This window comes from Urocampus carinirostris, chromosome 4 (genome assembly GCF_059441175.1).
Source record: "Urocampus carinirostris isolate Australia breed hairy pipefish chromosome 4, RoL_Ucar_1.0, whole genome shotgun sequence".
In the NCBI taxonomy this organism is placed as follows: domain Eukaryota; kingdom Metazoa; phylum Chordata; class Actinopteri; order Syngnathiformes; family Syngnathidae; genus Urocampus; species Urocampus carinirostris.
Window position 1 is genome coordinate 831,391 of NC_142352.1, and position 27,232 is coordinate 858,622.

A 27,232-nucleotide genomic window follows, 5' to 3' on the forward strand; every position below is an offset into this window, starting at 1 on the left:
TTTTGATAACCACGAAATATTTTATTGAGTTCAAGGCGGAGACGTGGAAAAACTCATCAAACCAAGTCCCCGTTGCTCTCTGCAGCACATTTGTGTTTATTGACCTGATATCTGTAAGAAAACTTGTCTCCGCACGCGGAGCAGTCAAAGGGTTTCTCCCCGGTGTGCGTCCTCATGTGTGCCTGGACATGGTGGCCCGCAGCGTGAAACGCGACTGGCACACGGCGCAGGCGAACGGTTTCTCCCGGCTGTGCGTCTTCATGTGGTTGGCCGCGGTGGAATGCAACCGGAAGGTTTGGTGGCACACCGAGCAGGAGAAGGGTTTCTCTCCCGTGTGGACGCGCTGGTGCTCCGTCAAGCCGGTCTCGCGCGCGAATACTTTGCCGCAGAAGGAGCAGGCGAAGTCCTCGCCCAAGTGCGAGCGCATGTGCGGGATCAGCGACGACCGGAAGCGGAAGCGCGTGCGGCACAGCGAGCAGGAGAAAGGTTTCTCTCCGGTGTGGATGCGCATGTGCGCCCTCAGGTTGACGTTTTTGGCGAAGGTCCTGGCGCACACGGAGCAAACGAACGGTTTCTCCCCGCTGTGGGTTTTCCCGTGATCCTCGAGGTTGCTCTTCCTAGCAAATCGGACGTGGCAGACGGCGCAGGCGAAGGGTTTCTCTCCGGTGTGCGTCAGCGTGTGCTTGACCATGGTGTTGCGGTCGCCGAAGGTCGCGGGGCACGCCGGGCAGGCGAAGGGTTTCTCTCCGCTGTGCTTCTTCGTGTGGACGGTGAGCGTGCTCTTCTGAGAGAAGTGTTTGGCGCACTTGGAGCAGCCAAAGAGTTTCTCCATGGCGTGGCTCCGAGCGTGCATCATCAGGTCCGATTTAAATTGGAAAGTTTGGTCGCAGCGAGAACATTTTAAAGGCTTCCTGGAGTCGTCCGGAGTTGTCCGGACTTCGCCTTCGCCGTCTTCGCTTTCACTTTTAACCACAACGCGAATCATCCGGTCGGCGCTCGCGTCTTCCTCTTCAAAATGGCCACCCGTTAGTTCTTCCTCCATTTCCTGGAACCGAAGACGTTCGGGTGTCCGATGTTGGACCTCTGCGCAACAGAAAAGGACAATTTTCTCAGGAAAACACAGAAAAACTTACACGTGCTTTTATCGTTCTTCATCGAGATCACCGTAATTCCCTGCTTTCTGGACTCTCCAAAAATAAAGCAATAAGTGATTTATTCAAACGATAAAAACGATGGAGCCGGACTCTGCCCATTCCTTTCTAAGGCAAACACAAAGACGCTGCCGCATAGGTTTTGAATGACCGTAATTCCTTGCTCTCCGGATTCCTGAAAAAGAACCTCAAAGGCGATTTTATACTTTAAGGATACAGCCGGATTTCCAAGTGCCGATGCAGTAATTGATCTTCTCTGGTTTAGAAGATTGTAAAACCCTGCTCTCTGGTCTCCCCAAAACTAGAGCAATCAGCGATTGTAATAATACAATTTTTTTAGTATTGTAATATTTCTGTAGAAATATTTCAGTATTAAAGTATTAGTCTATTTGTAGTTATTATTATTTCAAAAGTAGTATTTTGTAGCATTTCTCTCCTATTTTTAAAATAGTATTTTTGTAGAATTGTTTAGTATTACTGTAGATGTATTAATGCGGTATTTTTGTAGTATTCCTGTAGATGCATGTCCGTACCGTTTCCCTGGTAAGTATTTTTGTAGCATTGTAATATTTCTGTAGAAGTATTTCAGTGTTTAAAGAATCAATGTATTAGTCTATTTGTAGTTATTATTATTTCCAAAGTAGTATTTTATAGTGTTTCTCTTATATTTCTAAAGTAGTATTTTTAGAGAATTGTTAAGTATTGCTGTAGATGTATTTTGGGTTTTTTTCTGTAGATGTATTTTGGTGGTAGTTTTGTGGTTTCTGTAGTATGTTTGTAGTAGGTCTGCAGTATTGTTGTTTTTTCATTTCTGTAGTATAAATGTAGCATTTCTGATATGGTATTCCTATAATAGATTTACTGTAGTCGTATTTTCATAGTATTTCTGTAGCATTTTTTTTCTGTTCGGACCGAACGAAAGCAAAATAACATGAGCTCATTGTGTTAAACAATAAACTGTACAGTTTTGGAGTAACTGTGTAGTATTTCTGAAGTACTAATTTTGTTGTAGACACACAAATAGGCAAACCGGGAAAAAGCGGTACTTGATGGAACTACATTTGTCGTCAGTAGTATTTTGGACTCTAGTGCACAATGTCATTTTCGCGTTCGGCTGTCCGGACTAAAAGGCCTTATGGGTCGCGGACGGCCCGCGGGCCATAGTTTTTCCTTGACTAGAGGCTTCAATGAGTGATGCTAATTAAAGTGGGTCAACCAACCTGTCGAGTCCATCTTTGTTGTCCTTCTCAAAAGCACGTTTGCAGACAGCCTCTCATTTCTTTGTCATCTTTTAATTCTTTCATGTTTTTGTCCACTTCCGCCTCTTTCTTAGCTAACAAGCTAACCGGAAGCTAGCATGCTAGATAAGGCCAAAGTGCGCCAAGAGCAGATTGTTGCAATCTACGATGTGTTCTGTGCGTTAAATGGCAACGACGAATGTTTAATAGCGACACAAAAAGTCGCTAAAAGCGTGAAAATGTCACTTTTAGACGAAAAACAGCGACGAAAGGCACTTTGGACCGCGTACGAGCTCCCGAGTCGTCACCGCGCATGCGCAATGGCAGCGCTCCTCCTCGGAAGAAATAAGGGTCCAGTTTCACATTTCCGAGTCAAACTGGTTTATAGCCGAGGCGATCTCCGGGTTCGGAGCTTAAGGGGGCCTTGGGCGATACTAGGGTTAGGGTTGGAAGCCTAAGGGGGCCCGGCAGGTTGTTTCATCCCGCCCGCCAAACAAAATGGGTCGAAATAGAATGACAATAGTCAAATAAAGTCATATTTTTTTGTACAGCCTTTTATTGCAAAAGGTCTCAAAAGGCTGTATAGAACACAAAACCAACAAAAAATAACTAGTAAAATATAGCATCAGCGATATAAAATACAAACCAAAAAATAAATTTCATTCAAAAGTGAATTAAAATAATAAACGTCAATGTAGATGACATAAGAAAAGGCATCTGATATAATCTCATTACCAGTACAGTACTACTCATAAAAACGTGATTTTTTTGTGTGACAACTTCGTCCCTACCGTTTCTTTATGTGTCGGCAACAAACTACAAAATACAAGAAAACGTAATGTCATATTTAGTGTCTTCATTCTGATAAGAACCCCTGCCATACCCCACAATAGAAAAACTACAAAAATATCACCTCAAGTAATATAAAAATACTACAGAAATACCACAAAGATACTAGTATGGAAACACTTCCAAAATACTCGGAAAATCAACTACAGTAATACTATCATACAAAATACTGCTACATTAGTATTATGACAGAAATACTACAACAATACAACTACAATAACATGTTTTAAAAAAGCTTAAAAAAAGAACGAGAGAAAAGAGGAATAGAAAAATGGAAAAGAGAAAAAATAGAGACTAAGAGAAAAAGATATAGAAAGCAAGATGAACGAGAGATAGAATAGATGGAGACAAAAAATCAGACAGAGAAGAAAAGAAAGGATTTTGTCTCAACGTCATCGTCCTTTTTTGCATTTTGTACGGAACACTTTATACAATAATGAGGAACTGGATATACACTAAAGAATGAATCGTCGAGAAATGATTTGAATGGATGTATGGGCATCGGTTAAACAGACACTGCCTATTATTTAGCGCCTCCTGTTGGTGAAAAGAAATCATTAAAAAATGTAGATCGATAAGAATAATAAACAAAATGATAAAATACCAAAAACATATATTGTTTACCATTCTATTTGAACTAATTTAGACACAGATCCTCCTAATTAGCATGCAAAAGAATATCAATTCAAATAAAAACTGAAAGCAAAAGCTAGAGCGCTCGTCTTTGATTCCCGGCTCCTCCGTGTTATATGTGGAAGTGTCCTTGGGCAAGACACTGAATCCCTAATGCCCCCAATAAGCAGGTAGGCACATTGCATGGCTGACTCCCTATTGGTGTTATGAGTGTGTTTGTGAATGGGTAAGTGTGAAGCAAGTTGTAAAGCGCTTTGGGAGCTCTTCATTGACTTGAAAAGCGCTATAGAAATGCATTCAGCATTCATTTTTTCATACGCATCACGTCACATTAATTTGTGACCCCTTTGATCACAAATGAACGCAAGAGGCAGAATTAAACGTGAAATGTTTTTTGAAATAACGTGGGTGTAACAGAGTTGAAATTTGCGCTTTCTGCGCTTGCCGGACCTTCAGCTCTATCGCCTCGTGCTGAAGGCAATAAACCGAGTGACTGTCAACCCTCGTGAGGCGCATGATTCAGGGTCGTTACATGAGGCTCACAGAAAAGGAGCTGAAATAACAGTCAGCCGTCTTGCTTCTACGGGTATCCCAGAGACCCCAAAACCGAAAAAGAAAAACAGTGCGGTTTGGTCACGTCGGATCTCCAGGTTGTCATCTTTCTTGTGCTTCGTAGCGCTCGCTTTTTTGCTGCACTACACGATACATGACGTGGTCAAATGACATCACGTAAAATAACAAAGAATAAAGCAAATAATAAAAACACTCATTTACCTTTTTGCCTCGCGTTTATTGAAAAACGGATCCAATGACGTCTGCTTTTGCCGGCTTTTGCCAGTCTGACAGAAATGCGCGAGGCAACAAAGCGACAGCCGAATCATTCATTGCTCTTCCCGGGTGATTCCTTTCCACAAATTCCGAGACTTCGTGCTAAAATGTCTTTAATTCGGGCCGATTGAACGTTGGCTGCGTGTTGCTGGACACCCTCCTCCCCGTCGATGAACTCTAAACTGTGACGGTAACACGAAGAGCATCATGGGAGCACGCATGAGCACTGTTTCCCAAACAGACTTGAAGCGATAGCTAAAGAAGGATTTTATACATTTATTATTATAAAAATAACTACAAAGTAAGTACATGTACTCAGTTTGATGCAGTAGAGAGATTCACTGACTGTTTTTCTTCAAGGTACATTAGAAGGTTAGGCTGTCTGGAATGCATCAGACATATTGTGAAAACAGAATTCCTGTGAGTGCTGACGGGAGAAGGCCAGACGCACAAGGACGTCAGGCATTGCTTTGATAAGCGCTCTGCTGATGTTTTTTTAGACATTGCGACGCCCTTCGGCGAGGAGGTGGTGAAGCAGGCACTTGGTGCGCCCATGGGAGGAGTCGGCACGCCCATGGGAGGAGTCGGCACGCCCATGGGAGGACCCGGCACGCCAGCTAGTGAAAAGACGTACGCAGAGGAACTTCAGAAGATCGATCGAGAGGGACAATCGAGAGAGATGCTCGACGAAGAGTGACAATAATTCGGCTAATTCAATGGAATTCATTTAGTTTATTATTTAAGAAATTCAAATCCTCCACTGTGTGAAAATGCCAGCTATTCTTGTTCATTTTTCCATAAAGAAACGGACATGCAATGTCAGTTGTGTTTGGTTAATGGAGTCAGATAACTCATTCGAACAATTTGACAAATGATACATTTTGTAATATTGAATTCCTAACACTAGCTTATTGAAGTTGGTGAAAGGGGCGTGCGCTTTCACTGTCTATTATTCAGGAAACTCTTGGGGCAGCAAATAGTACTGTACTTTATTTTTGATCTTTGTAAATAAAGGCAATACTGGAATTTCCTACCCTGAAACCTTCGTATGCACTGTATATGGTCGGCGCAAGTTGTATTCGATCCCCGAGCCGTACAAGTTCCCGACGCCCGGCACAGCGGAACGATCGTTCCACCGCAAACTTTTGCGGTTGTCCCGTTCACATACCGAAGCGAGCCGGAGCGGCGCCGGCACCGCCGCCATCGCAGGCGTGGCGTTCCATCTGCAGCTTGGAAACAAATTGGGCGCCGCAGAACCGGCACGGCGCCGCCTTCTGCTCCCCGTGCGTCCTGACGTGCTTGACCAGCTTGGAGTGAAAGCGAAAGTTCATGCCGCAGACGGAGCAGACCAGCGGTTTCTCCCCGGTGTGGATGCGCAGGTGCTCCACCAGGCTGGAGTTCCTGGGGAACTTTTTTTGGCAGAAGGCGCAAGCGAAGCGCTTCTCGCCGGTGTGGAGGCGGGCGTGTCGCAAAAGCGAAGAGCGGAAGCTGAAACGGGCCCCGCAGACCTGGCAGCCGAAGGGTTTCTCCCCCGTGTGAGAGCGCACGTGGTTGACGAAAGTGGAACGGAAGCGGAAGGCTGTCTTGCACACGCCGCAGGTGTAGGACTTGTCGCCCGAGTGCTTCTTCATGTGGCCCAAAAAGGTGGAGTGGAACTTGAAGGTCATGTGACAGGTAGGACACCGGTAAGGCGGCGGAGGTGAAGACGGGTGACCGGGGGCGTGTCTTTGAGGAAGCGGGAAGGCCGGCTCGGCGTCTTCGCGCTCGCCTTCCCGCGCCGTCGTTTCTGGCCCGCCGCGCTCTTTGATTTCGCTCTCGACGTTGACGCGAGATGCCACCGACACGCCCGCATCCACCACGATGCAGGCATGCGCCGCCGCCTCTTCTTTCAGTTCCTCTTTGACGCGGGAGGGCTCCGGCGCATCTGTGGTAGAACGTATCAATTAAAACGAGAGGTCGGGCTATCGTCGGCACAGACGTTTGGGAATTTACGACATAATGGTATTGAAGGATTTTATACATTTGACTATAAAGGATTTTATACGATCGAATACAAGTTACATTTATTGAGTTTGATGCAAGATATTCACTGGCTGTTTTTCTTCAAGGTACATTAGACGGTCAGGCTGTGCGGAATGCATCAGACGTATTTCTGATAACAGAATTCCTGTGAGTGCTGATGGAGAAGGCCAGACGCACAAGGACAGACATCAGGACGCCCTTTGGCGAGGAGGTGATGAAGCCCAGGGGGGCTTCCCTGTCACGCTCTTGGGAGGAACCGCCACCCCAGCAAACGTGGGCCAAAAGAAGAAAGCGAGAGAACGAGAGAGAGGATGCCTGACAGAGACTCGAGCAACACTAATTCGGCCATATTCGATGGAGTTCACTTAGTTAAATTGTTTAAGAAATTAAATCTCCCCCCGTGTGAAAATGGAGGCACTAAATACAGACGCTCCCCTACTTACGACCATTCCACTTATGTAAAACAGTAGACACGAACATTTTTTTCTCGATGTCGAAAAATATCCGGACATTGCAGTAAGTTCGATTTTGTATCCTGTGCACCTTTTTCTGAGTACAGGACATCACTGTAGTGCTTCTTTCCGCCGTGTGGCGCTGTCAAAGCTCACCCAGCATCAACCCTGAAGAAGAAATCCGGCTTCTACCTCCTAGTTTATGTGTAAACACACTGCACTGTATCTCCAGTACGCCAAGAACTTTGACATTTTTATTGTTTAATAGCTTGTGCGTCCAGTCAATATGGTTTGTGTAAAGTGTAAAGAAGAGGTGAGCCGTTTCTTTTGAAACGAAAGTGGAATAAGAAAGCCTGATGCGGTTGAGAAAATGGTTGGATTGCTTTTTTAGGCCACTTTTTACCACGGAGGAGGACCTCTTGAAGCGCATCTTCCAAAAGTAAGTTAAACTTTATTTATCTTAATAAGGATAATATTTTATGAAATGTTTATGTTTAAATACAAGTCAAGTCATGTTTCTTACTAGAACGGATGGAAAAATGGATTGGTCTCTCAGGTACCATCCTCTAATGGTTCAGATCCTACCTCTCAGATAGGCGGCATTAGCTCAGGAGTCTTGGGATCCCCCGTGTTATATTTCGAAGTGTCCTTGGGCAAGACACTGAATCCCTAATGCCCCCAATAAGCAGGTAGGCGCCTTGCATGGCTGACTCCCTATTGGTGTGTGAGTGAATGGGTAAGTGTGAAGCACATTGTAAAGCGCTTTGGGAGCTCTTCATTGACTTGAAAAGCGCTACACAAATTTGGTGAAATGACATCTAAGCCCTTTAGTGTTACACAAAACTATGCAGGTTACTCGTACACGCATTAAACATACGAACAAATTCAACTTAGGAAAGATTGTCCGGAAAGTAAGTAGAGCATCGTCTGTACAACGCACTGTCCCTTTAAATAATGACCTGGAAAGTACTTAGTTATCTGAGGGCAGTGCAGTACTTAAGCAAAATATTATTTTAATACCTTATTAAACGTGAATAAATCCCTCCTCTGTTGACTAGAACTGAACAAAAAAATGTTAACTTGATAAATTGACCCGAATGACGATGAATCTAAGCCGGAAGTTGACATCCATTTGAGCGGAAATGCGTCTCCAGACTTCGAAATAAGGTAAGGAAAGAGCGCCACCTGGTGCCTGGGCGGACGCGTCGCGTCTAAAAACCGCGTCCAGCATTCGTCGCTGTCGCCGGTTCTCCTCTCTGGTCCGACCCAGTTCGTCTTCGTAGTCCACGATGGTCTTTTCCAACACGGCGAAGATTTCTTCCACGGCCGCGCTCAGCCGTTCGTTGACCAACGCTCGCAGCATTTCAACCTTTAGCATCTTGTTAGCTAAGGTTGCGCTATTTGTTAGCCACCGGCTAGGCTAATGCTAACAAGCTAAAGGCGCGACTACGGTGGCGCTGAGCGACAATAATATCAAGTTAGGACGGAATTATGTCTTAGGACGACGTCGGAGGTCTCTATGGTCAAATTTGAAGACTTTCTTATCTCGTACGTTTGTTTTGACGTCTTTAAATGAGACTACGTCGCCACTTCTAACTGGTCCGGGATGATGAGCAGTGTGCGCATGCGCAACGGGGAGGAAGTCAGGTCCGCGTAGGTGGGTACTGCGCATGCGCTCACCTGTGGTTCGGGTTTTAAAGGGACAGTGGGTAATAGTGTGCGGTTCTCCAACGTGGTGCCTGCGAGTCCTGGGTCATTGCGATTTACTAGTAAATTATGTTTCAACTAATTGAATGAGTCTATTTAACCTTTCTTCTAATAATTAACCTGGTATTGACATAGTAACAAAATAGTAATGACATAAGTTATTTCAAAAATGCATATCAAACTTTGCACTAATTAGTATCAAATAGTAGCTTTCAGCTCCCCCCTAAAAAGGTTTGACAACCCTGAATCAGTGCCTCCTAGTGGTACATAAAACCTTGTTAAAAAACACACACACAATATGAATATTAGGCAAAAATACATAAAACTATCATAGCAATGTTAATTTTAACGATAAATCATAAATTTGTATTTCTTTTACATAGTCAAATCTCAAGAAGTCACCGCCAAGTTTATCTGGCATCTTGCAGCTACACTGTGCTCTGTGGCACTGGTTTTCGTTCGCATTAGACTATACAGGGCCATCTAGAGGTCAAATATTACACACTGGGACTTAAAAATTGACAGCATTCTCGTTTTGCTCACCGTTAGCACGCCTCCTAGGAAAGATGGGGGAAATAGAGGCAGACACCCTGGATTTTTAAAGAAAGAAATCATGAAGATAAAAGCTGTGATGAATACTTCAAATATTACCAAATCTATTCAGATAGATATATACTTTATTCATCCTGAAAGATTTTATACATTTGACTATAAAGGATTTTATACGATCGAATACAAATTACATTTAATGCAAAAGATATTCACTGACTGGGCTGTGGTGCGAGGTCAGCGCAACCTAGTGGAGAAAATTGTTTACGGGAATAAATGAAATCTGCCCCCGTGTGAAAATGACGGCTTTTCTTGTTCATCTTTTCCATCAAGAAACGAGCGCGCATTGTTGAGTGAATGTAGGTTGTGTTTGGTTAATGGAGTCAGATAACTGATTCGAGCGATTTGGTCAACGATACATTTTAATATTTAATTCCCAACAATCCCAGTAGGGAAATTCACCCTTCCTGCAGTATCCTTGTGTTGAAAACTAAAATCATAAAATCAAAGTTATAAAATACAAAAATACCCAATAACGTGTTGAAATAGAGTATTTAAATAGTGCTACGGAAAATACACACTGTCATAAGAATAGGGTCATATGCAAATCTAGGGGTGTGGTTTCATGTGGGCTTTTAGTCCCCAGGTGGAGTTAAAGAGCCTCACTGCATGAGGAAGAAATGATCTCGTTCAAGCTCTATTTATTCAAATTTGGAATAGATCAAAGAATATGACACTGTTAGCTGAAGTCCTTTTATTATTCCATGTGAAATGAATATCATTGGCAGATTTCTATAAAAACAAACGGTGTCCTGTAAACAATCATTGTGTTGCTCAATAAATATTGTGAATATGACAAGAAAGGTTTTTTTTTGTGGCAGATGAGTTGAAAACTAAAAACCTCATTTGATATCAAACACATTTTGTGAAAACGACAGCAACACACACGCACGCACAAACCAGAAGATCCATCCGAGTGGTGGCACCCAACAGTGGTTAAAACTAACAGCAGCTTCGGGCGATCAACAGTTCGCCAGTAGTATAAAATCCTTTTTTGAGATATAAAAATAGAAGAGGCGATTCCTTCCATCTACAAGAGCCACGTCCCGGCTCCAGAGCGTTTGTCGCGTCGTCGCTTTTCCTCCTCGACTTCCGTGTTTCGGATCGCGACAAATCCCGAGGGGTTTTTTTCTCTTTCGTTTCTATTTCGCCGACGACGGAAAGTGTAAACCGGGCACTCTTAAATCAAGGCGGCAGTCCGTGTGGTTCGGTGGCTTCGGGGCGTAGAAATATACGTATTAAAAGCAAAAAAAAAACAGCACAATTCGCTGAGTGACAGCCTTGAAGGACTAGAAATATTGCAGGAATCTAGGTTTTCACAACTCCTGCGACGTTGAAGGAAAAACTGAAGTCGTGTCGATGACGTTTCCTGGACTCCACACTTGGATGCACGAAATCCTGACATGAATTTATCTTATAGACTAGCGGTGTCAAACTCATTCACAAGAACTGATGGTATCTTTTTTTCTAGAACCCATCAGTTGATAGACTTCCTTCTCCGTCTGTAATTTGTGTGATCCGAAGCAGCAAAAGTGGCAACAACAAGATGAACCCGCTAAGGTAGACGAAAAGAAAAAGGTTTGATCCCCGTCTGATTTGGAAAGTTTTCGTAGTAGCTTATGAAATCTTTACAGGCAAATTTTAGTTTTGGAGCAGCCGATGCATTTTTTTCGATGCACTCGTTCCCTTTGCCAATAAGATCAGCTGCTTCTTGTCCTCTTTGCCGTTCAAATCTTAGGATCGAAACTTTCAAAATCAGCAAAGGAGTCATCAGGCATTTCCTTCACTTATATGTAATAGCTCAGGAGGGCTTCTCAACGCAGAACAAGAAATCAGCGGCCGGAATCCCACATCTGCCCCAGTAGGAGAACATTGAAACAAAGTCAGGCACATTTACGTCAAGAGAAAAAAAAAAGTTTGGGCAAGAAGCTTCCCGAGTGCAACACGTGGTAACGATGAAGATTTTCAAAAGTAGCACGGCAAACAAAAGAGCTCAAAAAGGAAACGCGGCAGTTTGGAAAACACAGTGCACAAACGGGAAAAGGAGAAGACGGGACAATCCGGTCCGTTCGCGACGGGACTTACCGGAAGGGCTCCTTCCCTTCGGCCCCCCCGCCCCAATTCAATAGGGTTTGCTGTCGTTCTTTGAGCGCTTGAGCTGCACCTTCAGTCTCTTCATGCCGATCTGGAAACCGTTCATGGACTGAATCGCGGCCTGGGATGACACCGGGTTGTCGTAACTCACGAAACCTGAGGGGAGGACAGACATTTGGAACATCAGAGAGGGGTGCTCGATCGAATCCCCATTTCTGACCATTGTGGGTGAAGGATTTTATTTATTTTTGACTCTAAGGGATTTTTTACAATCAAATACAACTTACATTTAAATGCAAAAGATATTCACTGGCTGAGCTGTGGGGCGAGGTCATTGTAACCTAGTAGAGAATGATGTTTACAGTAAACAGCAGGAACTGGGACAACGGCTGACGCAAGAGGAGCCTCTGTGGCGCAGGAGGGCAGACATTGTTTGGAGAAGTTGTTCTGATAAGCTCTGCTGTTATGAGTTTTTTAGGCATCGCGACGCCCTTCGGCGAGGAGGCGGTGAAGCTGGCATCTGGCCTGCCCATGGGAGGAGTCGACACGCCTATGGGAGTAGTCAGCACGCCCATGGGAGGAGCCAGCACGGCAGCTGGTGAAAAGACGTGGGCAGAAGATCGATCGAGAAGGACAATCGAGAGAGAGGCTCGACGGAGAGCGACACTAATTCGGCTAATTCGATGGAATTCACTTAGTTAAATACTTTAAGAAAATATTTCTGCCCCCGTGTGAAAATGTTGGCTATTCTTGTCCATCTTTTCCCAGAAAGAAACGAGCATGCATTGTTAGGAGAATGAAGTTTGTGTTTGGTTAATGGGTTCAGATAACTCATTCGAACAATTTGGTAAACGATACAATTTAATGTATTTAATTTTCTAACTGGCTCGGTGGCCTTGGGGGTATGGTGCCCGCCTCGAGACTGGGAGGTTGTGGTTCAAGCCTCGGCCGAGTCATACCTAAGACTTAAACATTGGTACCCGTTGCCTCCCTGCTTGGCGTTCAGCATTAGGGGTTGGAATTGGGGGGTTTGGTCACCTAATGACTCCCAAGACCTCAGTTCGGTTGAGCGAGGGGGCTGGGAATCCCCTCCTTTGAATCAATCTCCCAAAAAGAGTCAGAAACGACTCTAGCCACCTCCCACTAGGGGGATATGGCTGTAGTATATATTAATTTTCTAATAATAATAAATGCTAAACGTCAGCAGTGAGCATTCCAAGCTAGACTATCCATTCAAAATCATATCACCATCCCGTGTTTGAATCTTTTGTGGCGTGCGACTGACCAAAACACTTGCTGAGGTTGGTCTGCTTGTCGATGAAAACCTTGGCGGAGATGACGTTGCCAAAGGGCATGAACATCTGGAGCAGGTCCTGGTCGCCAAACTCTTGGGGCAGGTGGTAGATGAACAGATTGGCCCCTTCTGGACCTGCAAAGTAACACATGTGTCATTCTTTTCCTCTGGAAGGAAGCACAGTATATTTGGGGGTGAGAGACAGACACGGGTGATCGGATCCATGGAGGTGGGGCTAGCTCTGTGAACATCTTTCATGCCGCTATACACATTGTCCAGTGTTTTATTTCTACCGGTAGCTCTCGTGGTTTATTGGAGTCGGGCTTGACATAAGGAGAACAAGTTAGTTTAAAACGGGAAATTCCAGGCTTGTTTCTCTTGAGTTTAAATGTCAGCGAATGTTATTATTAATCGCCTTGGGCTGCCAAGTAATAACTTTCTGCTTGGCGTGGAACATGCGGTCAAGTCAGGAATTTGGATGTCAGGCTGACCCCAACGAGTTTCTTGGAAATTGTGTAACTTTGGAAAATCGAAAGAGGACGAAAACATTCTGGGGGAAAAACATTGTGTCTGGTAGCGTGCATTTTGAGATAAACATGTGCGTCATCGCGAGGGGGACGCGCTAAAAAACATGAGATGTTGTCTGAGGATATAAAATGCTGATTGTCTCTTAGACGAATGAGAAATCTGTTTTGAACTCTGACGAGGATAAATAAACGTCTCTCCCTCTCCCGCCAAGACTTCTGTGTACTTTTGAGCATATTTTGGGGCATATTTCTTGGGCTGCTCCGAAATAGCACAGCCCACAAATCACATGAATTTAGAAAGAAAAGTCTGTTAACATGCAAGATTAAAGCCCCTTTTGCCGTTTAAAACTCCGGTTTGGCAATCTGCCGTTTCTTATTTGGATTTCAATTCCTCTACTGCCGGGCTAGCTCACCCTCACCTTCCTTTTGGCTCCCGGCAGCCGAGACGCTCTGTTGCGACAGCAGGCTCTGGTTGTAGAGGCCCGGGAGCGCGGCGGCCGCGGCGTACTGCTGGATTCCCGAGTAGGCCTGACTCAAGGCCTCCACGGTGCTGCCCGAGCCGTTGGTCAGACCTCCCGAGCCCAGACCGCCGTTCAGCGCCGCCATTCCTAGGCCACGCAAACAATCATGCACTCAACCCCGGTTTATAGCCACTTATACGTTCCGGGGCCACACGTCATAGCTGTGAAATCGAGCGACAGATCCAAAACACAGTTGGGAAATGCATACCTGTCAAGCTGTAGGTTTTTGCCGTACAAAGTAGGTTTATGATGCATTTTAAGACGTGTACGACGTACAAGAAAATCTGTACGGAAAAACGCAAATTTGTCACTGATTGGTGTCATCCGGTACTACACCGACTATGACGAAACGGCAAATCAATCAAGTCAAACGAGTTCGCCGCGGTATCCTCTATCTCGGTATGGTTTTTTTGTTGCAAACGAAGCGAGCGGTTCGATGCTACTGTGCGCATGCGTCTGCCGCCTCAGATTTCATGTGGTAGTTATGTAGTGAAAGGAAGTCCGTCTCTTTTTAGAGAACTGGCTTTTTCGGCTCAACTCATTCAAGAGAGCCGGTCGGGCCGGGCTAACAGCTAGGCTAAAGGCTAAACCCTGCAAAACGCCTCTCCCATCCATTTTCCTCTCCAACGTTCGCTCTCTGGACAATAAACTGGACCATTTCACAACCGGAAGTGGCATCGAACCGCGAGATGACGAACTGCTGCGCTAAAATTCTGACGAAGACACGGTTAATCTTATCTATCCCGGTTGACGCTCAAAGAAACTGTGCGGGTCAGATGTATCGACATTTCATTCTGTATACACGTGTACACGAATGACCATAAAGTAAATCTGAATCTGAATCTCAAACGGCTCACTTGCTTTGATGCATTCTATGACAAATCATTATTGATGTATAAAGAAGTTAAAGAAAAAAAAGGAAGTGGAAAAGGAGAAAATGAAAAAAGACAGGTTTGTGGTTATCCCTTGAATCAGCATATTACCGACAATAATTGAATGCAGAAAATAAGAAAATGTATTATTCTACTTCATTCTATTTGCATGTATTTTTTCCTTCGAAAGTGAACATCCAAGCGACTTCATTTTTGAACTTTTTTTCAATAATAAACCTCATTCATGTCGAGCAACTCACAACAGAATGTTCATGAACAATATATATGATATAACGAAATGCATGTACAATATAACATGTTAAACTACATCAATAAAAAATATGGTGTAAGATGATTTTGTATTTTGTAAGGGAAAATAGGAGAGTTTGTAATGGCATGGAGCCCTGGAGCGCGACAGGTATGGAAATGTGTTACCTGCGAGCGAGCCCATGTTGAGACCGGTTCCAGTGCTGGCAGCCAGAGACTGCAGGGTTCCCATGGGGTTGACAGATGACGCGTTGCTGGAGGTGGGGGACGAGCCTGATACGACAAACCCAGCCATAGCCACGTAAGACATTTGAGCACACGCTTATTATTTGATAGGCAACTTCTTTTTCTCCATCGGAGATTATAATTCACGCGTTTGCTACCTCTCGTTTTGATGAATGTAATGCCCTACTCTCCGGTCTCCCGAAGTCCAAAATCAAGAGACTTCAGCTGGTACAAAATGCTGCAGCCAGGCTTTTATCGAAGACAAGAAAGTTTGACCACATGACCCTGATTTTAGCTAACCTGCATTGGCTCCCTGTTAGCTTAAGGCGTGATTTGAAGGTTCTGTTGGTATCATACCAAATCATGCATGGACTTGCTTCCTCATATCTTTCAGATTTGATTTCCCCCTATGTTCCGATCCGGAGCCTTCGTTCTGAAAACGCTGGTCTACTCGTGATCCCTAGAGCCAAGAAGAAATCCAACAGTGTTCTCCATTGGGGCCCCGGTGCTGTGGAGAGATCCCTGAGATTGGATCTGCAACCTCCATGGAAATGTTTCAATCTAAGCTTAAAACACATTTCTATTAAATAGCATATGAATAACCTATATTTTTTCGTTGACAATATCTGTGTATTATTTGTTATTGCAACATCCATTTTGGCCTGGTCATCCTGAAAGGAGAATTACCACATGTGCGGTCCCTTCTCAAGGTTTCTTCATTTTGCTCATGTTGAGGTTTTTGAGTTTTTCCTTGCCCTCATGTAGGTTTTAGATCAGGGGATGCTGTCATAATAGTCTGTGGCTTGCAATAATCTGCGGTCTGTGCAGCCCTTTGAGACTCTTTGTGATTAAGGGCTATACAACTAAAAATGGCTTGACTGACTTTTATATCACATCACGCACGAGTAAGCAAAATTTTTTGTTTTGGCCCTTAATCACAAAGAGTTTCAAAGGGCTGCGCAGACCACCTGTTGTAGTAATTCTGTGGTCTTTTTCAAGATTTTTGTAGTATTTCTGTATTGTAGTATTTCTGGAGTATGGCACTGCCCGTCAAAGCCAAAATTTGTCTAATCTCTGGAGAGCAGGATGACGCTTTACAACGAAAAAGAACAGTGACTAGATGATGGAGGTGCTGTATCTGAGTCCGTTCATCAGGCTTCTCCTGCTACTGGTATCCATGGAAACCAGTACTATCCGTTTCAGTGAGATACTACAGCAAAATCTCAATATAACACACATCCAAATTTTGGGGTGAAAAAAAAACATGAGTGTATTCTGAATAAGTACGATATAGGTGGAAAAATTCATCCCAGTTGTTCGTTGACCACTATCCTACACCATAAACTCAACAGGTTATTTTAGCTGATAATGTCCAGACATACGCTATTCCAAGTTTTTCCAAGATGGCGGCGCACGCGAGTGCAGCTGCTTCAGGGGCTCCAGTTCGTCTTTTTCAGTGTTCTTTTTTCCCTCATATTTTCCCTTCGACTCCTTTCACAACTACAATAACATCCACAACATCCCGAGGGATATACAGAGACCACCGGATCTCCCTGGGTGATCTGCCTGCCGACAACGACGGAGCAAAAGTAAAAAGCTGTCGGTCGGGCCTAGGCTAAGAAGGCTAGCACACAGACCAGCGCCTCCGAGCATGTTCCTGACTGATGCCAGATCCATCGTCCACAAAATGAGTGAATTTGAGCTGCGGAGCGCCACAAACCGCTTCGTCCGGAATTGCAGTATTTTTGTCATCACGGAGTCTTGGCTTCCCCGACGCCACAGTCCAACGAGCAGGACGCAGGCTACACCGGCACGACCGAGACGGAGACTCCAGTAAAAACAGGGGTGGGGGACTATGCGCTGCAATAACAGCCAAATCATTGACACACACTGCTCACTCGATATAGAGTTTCTAGCATTGTGGTTGCTGTTTACGTTCCACAGGATGCTAACGTTCCACCGGATGCTAACGTTAGCATAGCGCTAAATCTCCTGCCCGCTGCTATCAATAAACAGCAGCTCGCACACCCCGACGGAGCTTTTATCGTCGCCGGCGACTTTAATCGGGCATGCTTAAGGACTGTACTTCCCAAATTCATTCAATACGTGGACTGAGCAATTAGGGAAAAAACACTGGACCGTGTGTACAGTAAGATCAAACATCTAGTTGGATCCGGCCATCTCTGTCTGTCCCTCACCCCCTCTTACAACCCCCCCTCCGGAGGAAAACAAAGCCTATGCAATCAAGGACAGTACAAAAATCTTCTTTGTTCCTTTATCTCTTTGTTTTCTTTATCCTCACTGTAAAATGTGGTACTGGAGTGCCACGTCCAGTTTCGTCGTCACAATATATTCAACCCATGTTGTAACAATGACAATAAAGGTATATTCTATTTTATTCTGGTCTTTGAACTCAAATCAGTATCACATTGGCGAAATGATCCTTCATTCTGGTGTGCTCTAGTGGTGAAATAGAGAATGACGGCTAAGGGTGATTTGATTCATCTTATCTCTAAACCTCAGAGGAATGGTCTGTAAAGCCTCGACTCGGCTCTGACACATGTGACAAACGGCGTCCAATAGTCATGGTGTTAATCATTCACTATGCCCCTGTAGGACACAGCCTCAGAGGTCCCACCCCCAGAAAGAACTCAAACACGGCCACGTCCGCATTCTTACCTGAGCTCGTTAATGCACTTAGTGGACTACTCGACGTGGTCATGGCACCGGAGCCGGATACAGACGCCTGGCCCGCCGTCACTGCCGCCAAGGCGGCCAAGTTCTGCATGGCGTTAAGACCTGATGCACACAAATGCCCGCATGCTGAAGGATTTTATACATTTGACTATAAAGGGTTTTATACGATTAAATACAAGTTACATTCGTTGAGTGCAATAAAGATTTTCATTGAGTGGGCTTCAGGTCACGCCGTTCAAAATGCAAAATATTTTGATAACAGGACTCTTATGCAGGACAACAGGCATTGATTTTATAAACGCTCTGCTGTTATGAGTTTTTCAGACATCGGGACGTTCTTCTCCGAGATGATGGAGCCCACGTGGGGGGCTGACCTGGCACGCCCATAGGAGGAGTTGGCACACCAGTTTGCGGAAAAAACATGGGGCGAGAGAAAAAAGCGGAAGATCGAGAGAGGAGGATTGACGGAAACTCGAGCGACACTAATTCGGCCATATTCGATGGAGTTCACTTAGTTAAGTGGACTTTGTATGGAACTGGTCCATTTATTCAAGTTTCTGGGTACTTACTTGTTAGTTGACCTCACATGGACTGTCAATGCTACCGATATTCTAAAGTCAGCCAGACAAAGGCTCTACTTCCTTCGTCAACTCAAATCATTCGGAGTCCGTCAATCGATTCTAGTCCATTTTTATCGTGCTATCATTAAATCCGTTATAACTAAGTCAATCACAGTTTGGTTTGGTCGCGTCAATCAGAAAGAATTGTCAAAGACGGAATCGGTCGTGAGGACGGCAGAGGAAATAATAGGTACTGGCCTCCCGTCCCTGCAAAGTATCTACATCGATCGAACTAGAAAACGGACACTGAAAATGATAGAGGATCCCAGTCACCCCGCTCTCAGGTACTTTGATGACCTGCCGTCAGGTCGCCGTCTTCGCTCCATTGCGAGCAAGACTTCACGTCTTAAAGAGTTTTTTTACCCTTGCGCTATCCGTATGTTCAACGGGAATTGATTTAGGTTGTTATGTATGGTATTATTATGTTCCTCCGACCTATTCTACTCTAGTCTTGTTATTTCCATATTCCTTCTTTTTAAACTATTCTATATAATGACCTTGTATTATACACTACAATATCTTTTTTACTCTATTCTCTTTATTCTTTTAAATCTATTATTTTATCATTATTGAGTGTTTGCGTGTCAAATGATTTCTTGTATATATCATGTTTGTGGTTCATACTGGCTGAATAAATAAATATAATACAAAAAACTGTTTAAGAAATTAAATCTGACCCCGTGTGGAAATGCCGGTCTCTCGTCCAACTTTTCTATCAAGAAAGGAGCGCGCATTGTTGTGTGAATGTAGGTTGTGTTCGGTTAATGGAGTCAGATAACTCATTCGAACAATTTGGTCAACGCTACGTTTTAATATTCAATTCCTAACAATGCTCATCCAGCAAGCGACACGCATCCGATTTGGACATACCCGAAGCGGTATGCAGGTTGCCGAGTGCCGTTCCCGTGGAAGCGGACTGCTGCAGAAGCTGCAGGTAAATCTGCGCGCAGAGAAAGTTAGGCTTCGTCAACTCCGTCAGGCCATCTTCTCTCACGGATACACTTACGGCCAGATACTGCGGTCCCAGGCTTCCCAGTCCGGTCAGGTTCCCCCATATGGAGGCGGCGCTGAGTTGCTGCATCTGCTGCTGCAACTGCATTGCCAAGCGCTTCTGTTCTTTGTCTTTCTGCGTGTCGGCAAACTTCACCACGATGGGCGATGAGCAGCCCTGAGGAAAAGACATAGACGGAACATCTGCCGTCGGATAGGTTGCCGCCTTGACTTACAAGTTTGTTTTGAAATTTGGTTCCTAGACTACTACTGTACAAGGGTTTCTTCAGCACTCATTAACCATCCCCTTCAATACGTAACACTTAGCTACTTCAGCGCTGTTTAGGACAGACAGAGACACAAAAGCCTGCGGGAAGTAGAGAGGAGGCGGACTCGCTATCGACGCGAACACGAGGCGGTGTAACACTGGGCACAAAGATTTCCATCTGCTGCAGGGACGTCCAACTTTTGCCCTCATGTAGGTTTTGGATGAGGGGGTGGTGCGATAATCTTTGATCCGTGCAGCCCTTTGAGATTCCTATTCCTATACAAATCAAAATGACTTGTTTATACCTCCATGGTCTGGGACTGATGCATGGACTTGATAGCGCCTTGGGCCATCTGTCGCGCTGTGAAAGTCACAAAGGCGCATCCTGAAAGACACAAACATTCATATGTCTACAACAGAAGTGGACTGACACCAGGACAAACGGGAACAGCAGAGTTTAGATGTTAGTCCGTGGAGAGTGCTTTCTGTTCAATAGATAAGCATATCAGGCAACAACACACCACGCTATTGACAAATGTAAAAAGTCTTAGTGTCAAGCAATGTTCCCTGTCGTTTTTCAAGGGTCTGAGCGTTCACACAACGTCGGCGAGCGACGCTTGAAACAACAGTGAGCGACGGCAATCCCAAGCGTGGCAACTAAATCATTATCAAACATGTAGAAAACTTGACAACAAGTTACGTTTTGCGGCAATGCAAAATTATTTTTCACTTTTGAATGAATCGACGCATGTATTATTGCAAAGGTTGTACGATTGCCTACAAACGTCATTTGTTTTTACAACAAGATTTCCATTTCTTTTTTTTCCTGGTATCTTTTGTCGCATAATACTAACATTTTTGGGGGCTTATTGAGTCGGTCGCACGGTACACAACTGTATTTAATCAAATTTTTGAGTGGAAGTACAATGTTGGCAACAAGATTGACTTGATATCATTGGAAATGATTTGAATGCAACACAAACTTTTTTTTCTTTTTTTTTTAAATTTTTTTAAAACAATCTCATTGTGTTCATTTTTCCTTTGTTTTTTGTTCTCTATTACATTTTATTTTATTTGTTTATTTTTTTTTCTTCTCAGCTTTTCACTTTTTTTTCATTTGGGTATTTTCTTCTTTTTTGTTCTATTCCCCCCTTCCTTTAAGTCATTTTGTGCATAATTTTACATAATATTTGGTCATGTTGGTATTAAAGAAGCAAAACAACCAGAAGAGCCGTTTGGGACCCGAAAGAGCCGGTTCTTTTTAGCGAGCCGAGCCGAAGAAGCCGGTTCTCGGAAAACTCTACTGACTTTACTCAACTTCGTTCTACTTCGACCTTGACTTCGAAATAACACAGCGTCAGGGGATCCCCTGTATTTTTACTTTCATGTACTGTAACTTTGACTTAATTGGCTTCTTAATTAGCAATTTCGAGCCCGGACTTTTGTGAGCCGGCTAGATTTTCTTGTGCGCGGAAAAGCTCTGGGCAGTGCGCAATTGCGCACACGCGCAGCTTAGAGGGAACATTGGTGTCAAGCCTCCTCCAGAAAAAGGGCATTATTAGGAACTGGCCTCAAAATGATCAAAACTTCCAAAATGGACAAGCTCATGTCAATTCTATCTCGGTCTTGTCGAGAAAACGGCAATCACCTCGGCTGAGTCCGTCGGGTCCCCGGAGTATCCGACATTCCTCGATCTGTCCGTAGGGGGAGAACATCAAGCGCATGTCGTTCTCGTTACACTTCTTGGAAATCATGCCGATGAATAGCTTTCTGTCCTCCACCGCTGCGGCGCACAAAAATGGAAAAACTAACTCGACGAAAACCCGGACGGAAAAGGTGTCGGTCCGCACAAATGCTTACCGTTGTTCTTCTCGCTGTCGGCCGGCTTCATCTGGATGGGGTGATGCATCTGAAGGAGAGGAAACATCTCTGTTTTAGGACTCGTTTTCTCTTTGGTGCATTTCCATCAACCACAGTTTCATCATTGTTACTTGATCAGATAGCGTACCTGTCGCGCTCCAGGGCTCCATGCCCTTACAAATTGTCCTATTTTCCCTTACAAAATACAAAATCATCTTAAACCATTTTTTTTCATTTATGTAGTTTAACATGTTATATTGTACATGTCTTTCGTTATATCATTCTGAACATATTCTTAATAATATTTTTATTTTTTTTTAAACCCAAGAACAATTGTAATCAGCGTAACTATAATATCCATTAATAACACTTTAAATCTAAATTTGTAAATAAAGATATTTTTGGAGGAAAAAATGAGTTGGCGTTTCTATTTTGTAAACCAAACTTGATGTATAGCGCCTAATTTCGACTCCCCTGCAAAATCCTCCCCCCTTGCGTGAACGCGCATTCTGCTGCGCTTCCGACAATAGCTTTATTGTTTTAATAAGCTTATTATAAAGAATACGTTTGCTATTGTCGGAAGCGCAGCGGAATGCGCGTTCACGCGAGAGGGGGAGGATTTTGCAGGGGAGTCGAAATGAGGCACAACAGCGGCAGACACATGCGCACAGTAGCATCAAACGCTCGCTTCGTTTGCAACGAAAAAAAGGATACTGAGATAGAGGCTACCGTGGCGAACTCGGTTGACTTGATTGATTTGGCTTAAGGTGATAGTCTGGTGTATACCGGATGGTACCCATCATTGACAAATTTGCCTTTTTCCGTACAGATTTTCTCGTACGTCGTACGCGTCTTAAAATGCATCATAAACCTACTTAGTACACCAAAAACCTACAGCTTGACAGGTATGCGGTAGAAAGCTCGGCCTCCAGGATGAATACTACCTGAAACTCTTCATAAAATTGAACCAGTGAGATCTTCTTAAACATAAATTCATCAAGTTCATCTGTCTTTTATGCCCCTGTTCGGCTGCGGCTGCATCGGCTCGCAACGGTTTTTTACACGTCGGCCATAAGATCCAGTCTTCGACTCAGTTTTGATGGCGCACAAAGTCGGCTCGAACTGCAGATTAAGATACGATCGCAGTTTTTTTTTGCTGGATATGCGATCATCCAGACATCAAGCGCTCGGTGCTACGACCACTCGGGAGTGTTTATTAGCCACGGACTGCTATGTCAACAAGACCCAGCGGCCTACAAAGCAGCGAGGCAGAGTGGCAAGACAGCGGCGTGACCGCCGGACGAGGAAGCGAGGTTGTCGGGCCGGGCTAACAGCTAGGCTAAAGGCTAAACCCTGCAAAACGCCTCTCCCATCCATTTTCCTCTCCAACGTTCGCTCTCTGGACAATAAACTGGACCATTTAACAACCGGAAGTGGCATCGAACCGCGAGATGACGAACTGCTGCGCTAAAATTCTGACGAAGACACGGTTAATCTTATCTATCCCGGCTGACGTTCAAAGAAACTGTGCGGGTCAGATGTATCGACATTTCGTTCTGTATACACGTGTACACGAATGACAATAAAGTAAATCTGAATCTGGAGTGCCACGTCCTATCTCGTTGTAAACAATCTTTAATACATTGTTATCAATGACAATAAAGACCATTCTAATTGTACAAAAAATTAATAAAAAGCTTTCAAAAAACTGGAAACAAAAAAAGAAATTCAGGATATTGTAGGTGTTTTTATATGTGTTTGTTTCCATGGAAACTGGCCATCTTTCAGGAGGTCCCTGCTTCTACTCACCCCCGGAAGAATCTTCATGTTGTGAAGAGCGTTCTGCGCTTCTAAGGCCGACTTGCGAGTGTAGTAGGTGACGAAACAGCAACCTGCCCACGTGAAACACAAACATGAGGAAGATTTTCTTGGAGAGGCGGTTTTGCCATTCCAAAACTTCATTTGAGGAGCATTTTTGGAACTTGGAGAATGGATAACAGGGAACACATGATTATAGCAAAAAGTGCGTGTGTCTTACGTTGTCGCACTTTTTTGTGGAAACAATCGTCTTGTTTGTTTAATTATTAATGATTTAATTCATTTATTTAATCATTTCCCATTTTGTTCCTGCTCAGAGCCTTCGCTCGGAAAATGCCGGTCTACGAGTGATCCCAAGAGCCAAGAAGAAATCTGCGGGTTTGAGAGCATTCTGCATTCGGTCCCCAGTGTCGTGGATTGCTCTTCCCTCCGAGATTCGATCTGCAGCCTCAATGGGAGTGTTTAAATCCAGGCAGGGTGTTTGCTAGCCATTTAGGTGCTCTAAGCACAAATGATATATCAGGGGTGGTTATTTGGACATCATACAGGGCACCTGTATGATGCGGCAGGGGTAAACCAGCGAAAGCTGTCGGGCCCTGCTGTTGAACAGAAGAGTGTGATGTGTCACCCTGACCCGAGTGACATGGCCGCTTTCTATATTGGAATATAATATTGTGAATGTGCTTAATTGCTGTTGAGATTGTCATGATTGTTTTTGTTATTAGTGTCAATAAATTTGTTCAAACCAAAACCCGTTTCATCTGAAGGGACGAAAGCATGACCGACTTAGGTGCCGAGGTGCTTCACTTGTTTGGGTGTTTGGGCATTTGGGTTGGCCATGGTCCCCAAAAAATGTGTGTCTGTCTTTTTTGCTCTTATTTTCCCACTTTTTTCTTTTCTTTTCTTTGTTATTGTATGTGTTTGTCTTGCTGTCGGTCACCCCTCTTGAGGGATATGACCAGGATAGACGGATAGATAGATTTTAACATTGACCACCGGCAAGCGACGCATGAACTTCATCTCGGTTCCTCTTGTTTTTTTCTTTTCTGCGCTCTAGACTCTTGTTGCCGTTTGGAGGCCATGTTCGCACCGGTGTTCATCCAATTGCGAATGAGGCATAATCGGACATACCACTGGGAGGGGGGGCATTGTGAGACTGGGGCACAAAGCAGATTCACCCCTTTTCTCTGGAAATTTGGTTTATGCATCCATCCATCCATCCATCCATGATCTGCACCGCTTATCCTCAGTAGGGTCGCGGGGGCGAAGGAGCCCATCCCAGCTATCTTCGGGCAGTGGGCAGGACACACAGGGACAGACAATTCGCTCGCTCATTCCCACCTAGGGACAATTTGGACCGGCCAATTAACCTGACATGCATGTTTTTGTAATGTGGGAGGCAACCGGAGTGCCCTCAGGAAACCCACCCAAGCACAGGGAGAACATGCAAACTCCACACAGGAGGTTCAATCTCATGACCTCAGAATTGCGCCGCCGCGCTGCCCTGGTTTCTGCATATTAGATAGATAGATAGAGATAGATAGATAGATACTTTATTCATCCCCGAAGGGAAATTCACTTTTCCAGCAGCATCCCTGAGCTGAGAACAATCGAAAATAACACGGGAGCTGCTGGAGTGGCTGCCATTCGTGACGGCGCCGGAGAAACGATTCAATTTGAATCATGTACAAACAAACAAACAATTGAATCATGTACAAGAAACGATTCAATTTGAATCATGTACAAACAAACAAACAATTGAATCATGTACAAACAAACAAACAAAATATTTATTAGCGCATATTATAAACACTTAACACTTTTTTTCACGACCCTGATTTATTTTGGTGCCCTCCTGGGCACTTGATGCCCTACTTATTGTGCGTAATGTGCATTTGCGGGGCTACGGCCCTGAATCCAGGCTTAAAACACATCTATATTCAAAAGCTTATGAATTATGTCTACCGGACACTCTATTATTACCAATATTTCACGTTGATGATGTCTCTATATTGTCTGTACAGCCCTTTGAGACTTGAGGATGTCACAAACAAACATGACTTAACTTATATGATGAGTATCTGTCATGAGGTTTAGGTTTATGATGTTAAGTCCCAGAAAATTATTTTTTTACCTTTGCTCTGCGCCGGGGTTTGGCTGCGGTCTCGGAGAACGTTGATCTCGTAGACGGCGCCGTAGGGCTCAAAGAGTTCCCGCAACTGCTCCTCGGACCAGGACCTCGGGATCTGGCCCACGAACATCTTGACGGCGTCCACATCGGGTTGGTCGGGATGGTCCAGGGACCCGTTCATCTTCTTGCCGCTGCGAGCACACGCAACAATGTGTCATTTTCTTCAGCCATTTATGATATTAGATCATATTCATATTTTATTCCCGCAGTCCAAATGATTAAAATTGGATGACTTAGTCAATTTTTTCACTGCACAACTGCTATTTAAGGTCAACAAAAACATAGTACCAGAAGACATCCAAAAACGATTCATTCGGAAAGAGGGATATTATAACTTGAGGGGCTGTCTTAAATTCAAAATCCCAAAGTTGAGAACCACCAGGAAAATGATGTGTGTGTCTGTGTGTGGAGTCAAACTTTGGAACAATCTACAAGATGAGATCAAACAATGTCCAAAACAATGTTCAAATTTAAATACAAAAAACATTACTGGCGGAATACAGAGATGAAGAAAATGAGTGATACGGGAGATTGGAAATACTGCGTTTAAAACTGTGGTTAAATTTGTTGTTATTGTTACTATTGTTATATCATAACTGTCATTATTGCTATTGTTGTTATTATCATTGGTGCCGCAGTGATGTTTGGTGACTAGTGGCATTATGACGTTGAGGGATGGGTACTACCAAGATTAGTGTATAACATATGTGACTATTGTTGATATCCGACCTATGTATTATGTATATCCAGGAGACTTTTTATATTAGACACAAGAGGAGAAGAGGATCTGTAAAATGTAATTAGGGAAGATGAAGGGGTAGGGAAAATAAGCATCTGCTTCTGACTACCCCTTTTCCAACATTGTTGACTCATTGTTTTTGTAATTTTTTAATTTTAATGTTCGAAATAAAGTTTTCATTCATTTATGCCACCCACTTAGAGTGACTGACAGAATATCCCTTGAAAATAGTTGACACATGGAAAACCTTATTTTTTCTTAGGGATGCAAGATGACGGATTTTTTCGTATCGATCCCGATCAAATTCTGCCTCTGGACATCAATACCGAGCACCAAAGAATTGACATAGGCGCTGCAGAAACTGGATACGATTATGGGTGTGCTTGTGATGTGAAAATACATCTCTTATAAAACATCATATAAATTCTACAATACTAAATGTCACACACGCGTTGGCCAATAAAAATCGATTACTCGTTTCTATTAAAAGGATTTTATATTTTATACGATTAAATACAATTTACATTTATCGAGTGCAATGAAGATTTCCACTGAGTGAGCTTCAGGTCGCGCCGTTCCAAGTGCGGAGTGTTTTGGCTGGGGAATTTTGATAACAGAATTTTGACGCAGATGGCAGGCGATGTTTGCAGAACAAAGCCCTGATGACGTGGAAACGCTTGGTGTTGTTTTGAGTTTCTTCAGACATCGAGGAGACGAGGTGGAGCCCACGTGGGGAGTCCCTGGCCCGCCCCATGGGAGG

General features: G+C 44.0%; 2 protein-coding genes across 6 annotated transcripts in view; both read right to left on the reverse strand.

The window, feature by feature from the left end:
* On the reverse strand, window positions 1-8,821 carry LOC148366601 (uncharacterized). The gene is given in 4 exon segments (XM_088333395.1): window positions 1-179; window positions 182-1,083; window positions 5,868-6,623; window positions 8,359-8,821. Coding segments are annotated over 4 exon segments (1,974 nt in total). The 5' UTR covers window positions 8,552-8,821; the 3' UTR covers window positions 1-56.
* celf1 (cugbp, Elav-like family member 1) overlaps window positions 6,606-27,232 on the reverse strand; it is a 27,858-nt gene continuing 7,231 nt past the window's right edge. For 4 of the 5 annotated variants that reach the window (XM_088333400.1, XM_088333401.1, XM_088333399.1 and 1 more), the window contains 12 exons: window positions 25,677-25,864; window positions 23,534-23,616; window positions 21,725-21,773; window positions 21,513-21,647; window positions 20,170-20,249; window positions 19,613-19,774; window positions 19,477-19,546; window positions 17,969-18,088; window positions 15,233-15,337; window positions 13,824-14,012; window positions 12,869-13,012; window positions 10,169-11,739 (listed from right to left, as the gene is read on the reverse strand). In XM_088333400.1, the coding sequence (XP_088189526.1) occupies window positions 11,612-11,739; window positions 12,869-13,012; window positions 13,824-14,012; window positions 15,233-15,337; window positions 17,969-18,088; window positions 19,477-19,546; window positions 19,613-19,774; window positions 20,170-20,249; window positions 21,513-21,647; window positions 21,725-21,773; window positions 23,534-23,616; window positions 25,677-25,854 (1,443 nt within the window). In that variant the 5' untranslated portion in view covers window positions 25,855-25,864 and the 3' untranslated portion in view covers window positions 10,169-11,611. Of the gene's footprint in view, window positions 6,624-10,168; window positions 11,740-12,868; window positions 13,013-13,823; window positions 14,013-15,232; window positions 15,338-17,968; window positions 18,089-19,476; window positions 19,547-19,612; window positions 19,775-20,169; window positions 20,250-21,512; window positions 21,648-21,724; window positions 21,774-23,533; window positions 23,617-25,676; window positions 25,865-27,232 lie in introns of those variants that run through there. The other variant, XM_088333397.1, reaches the window with a different exon arrangement.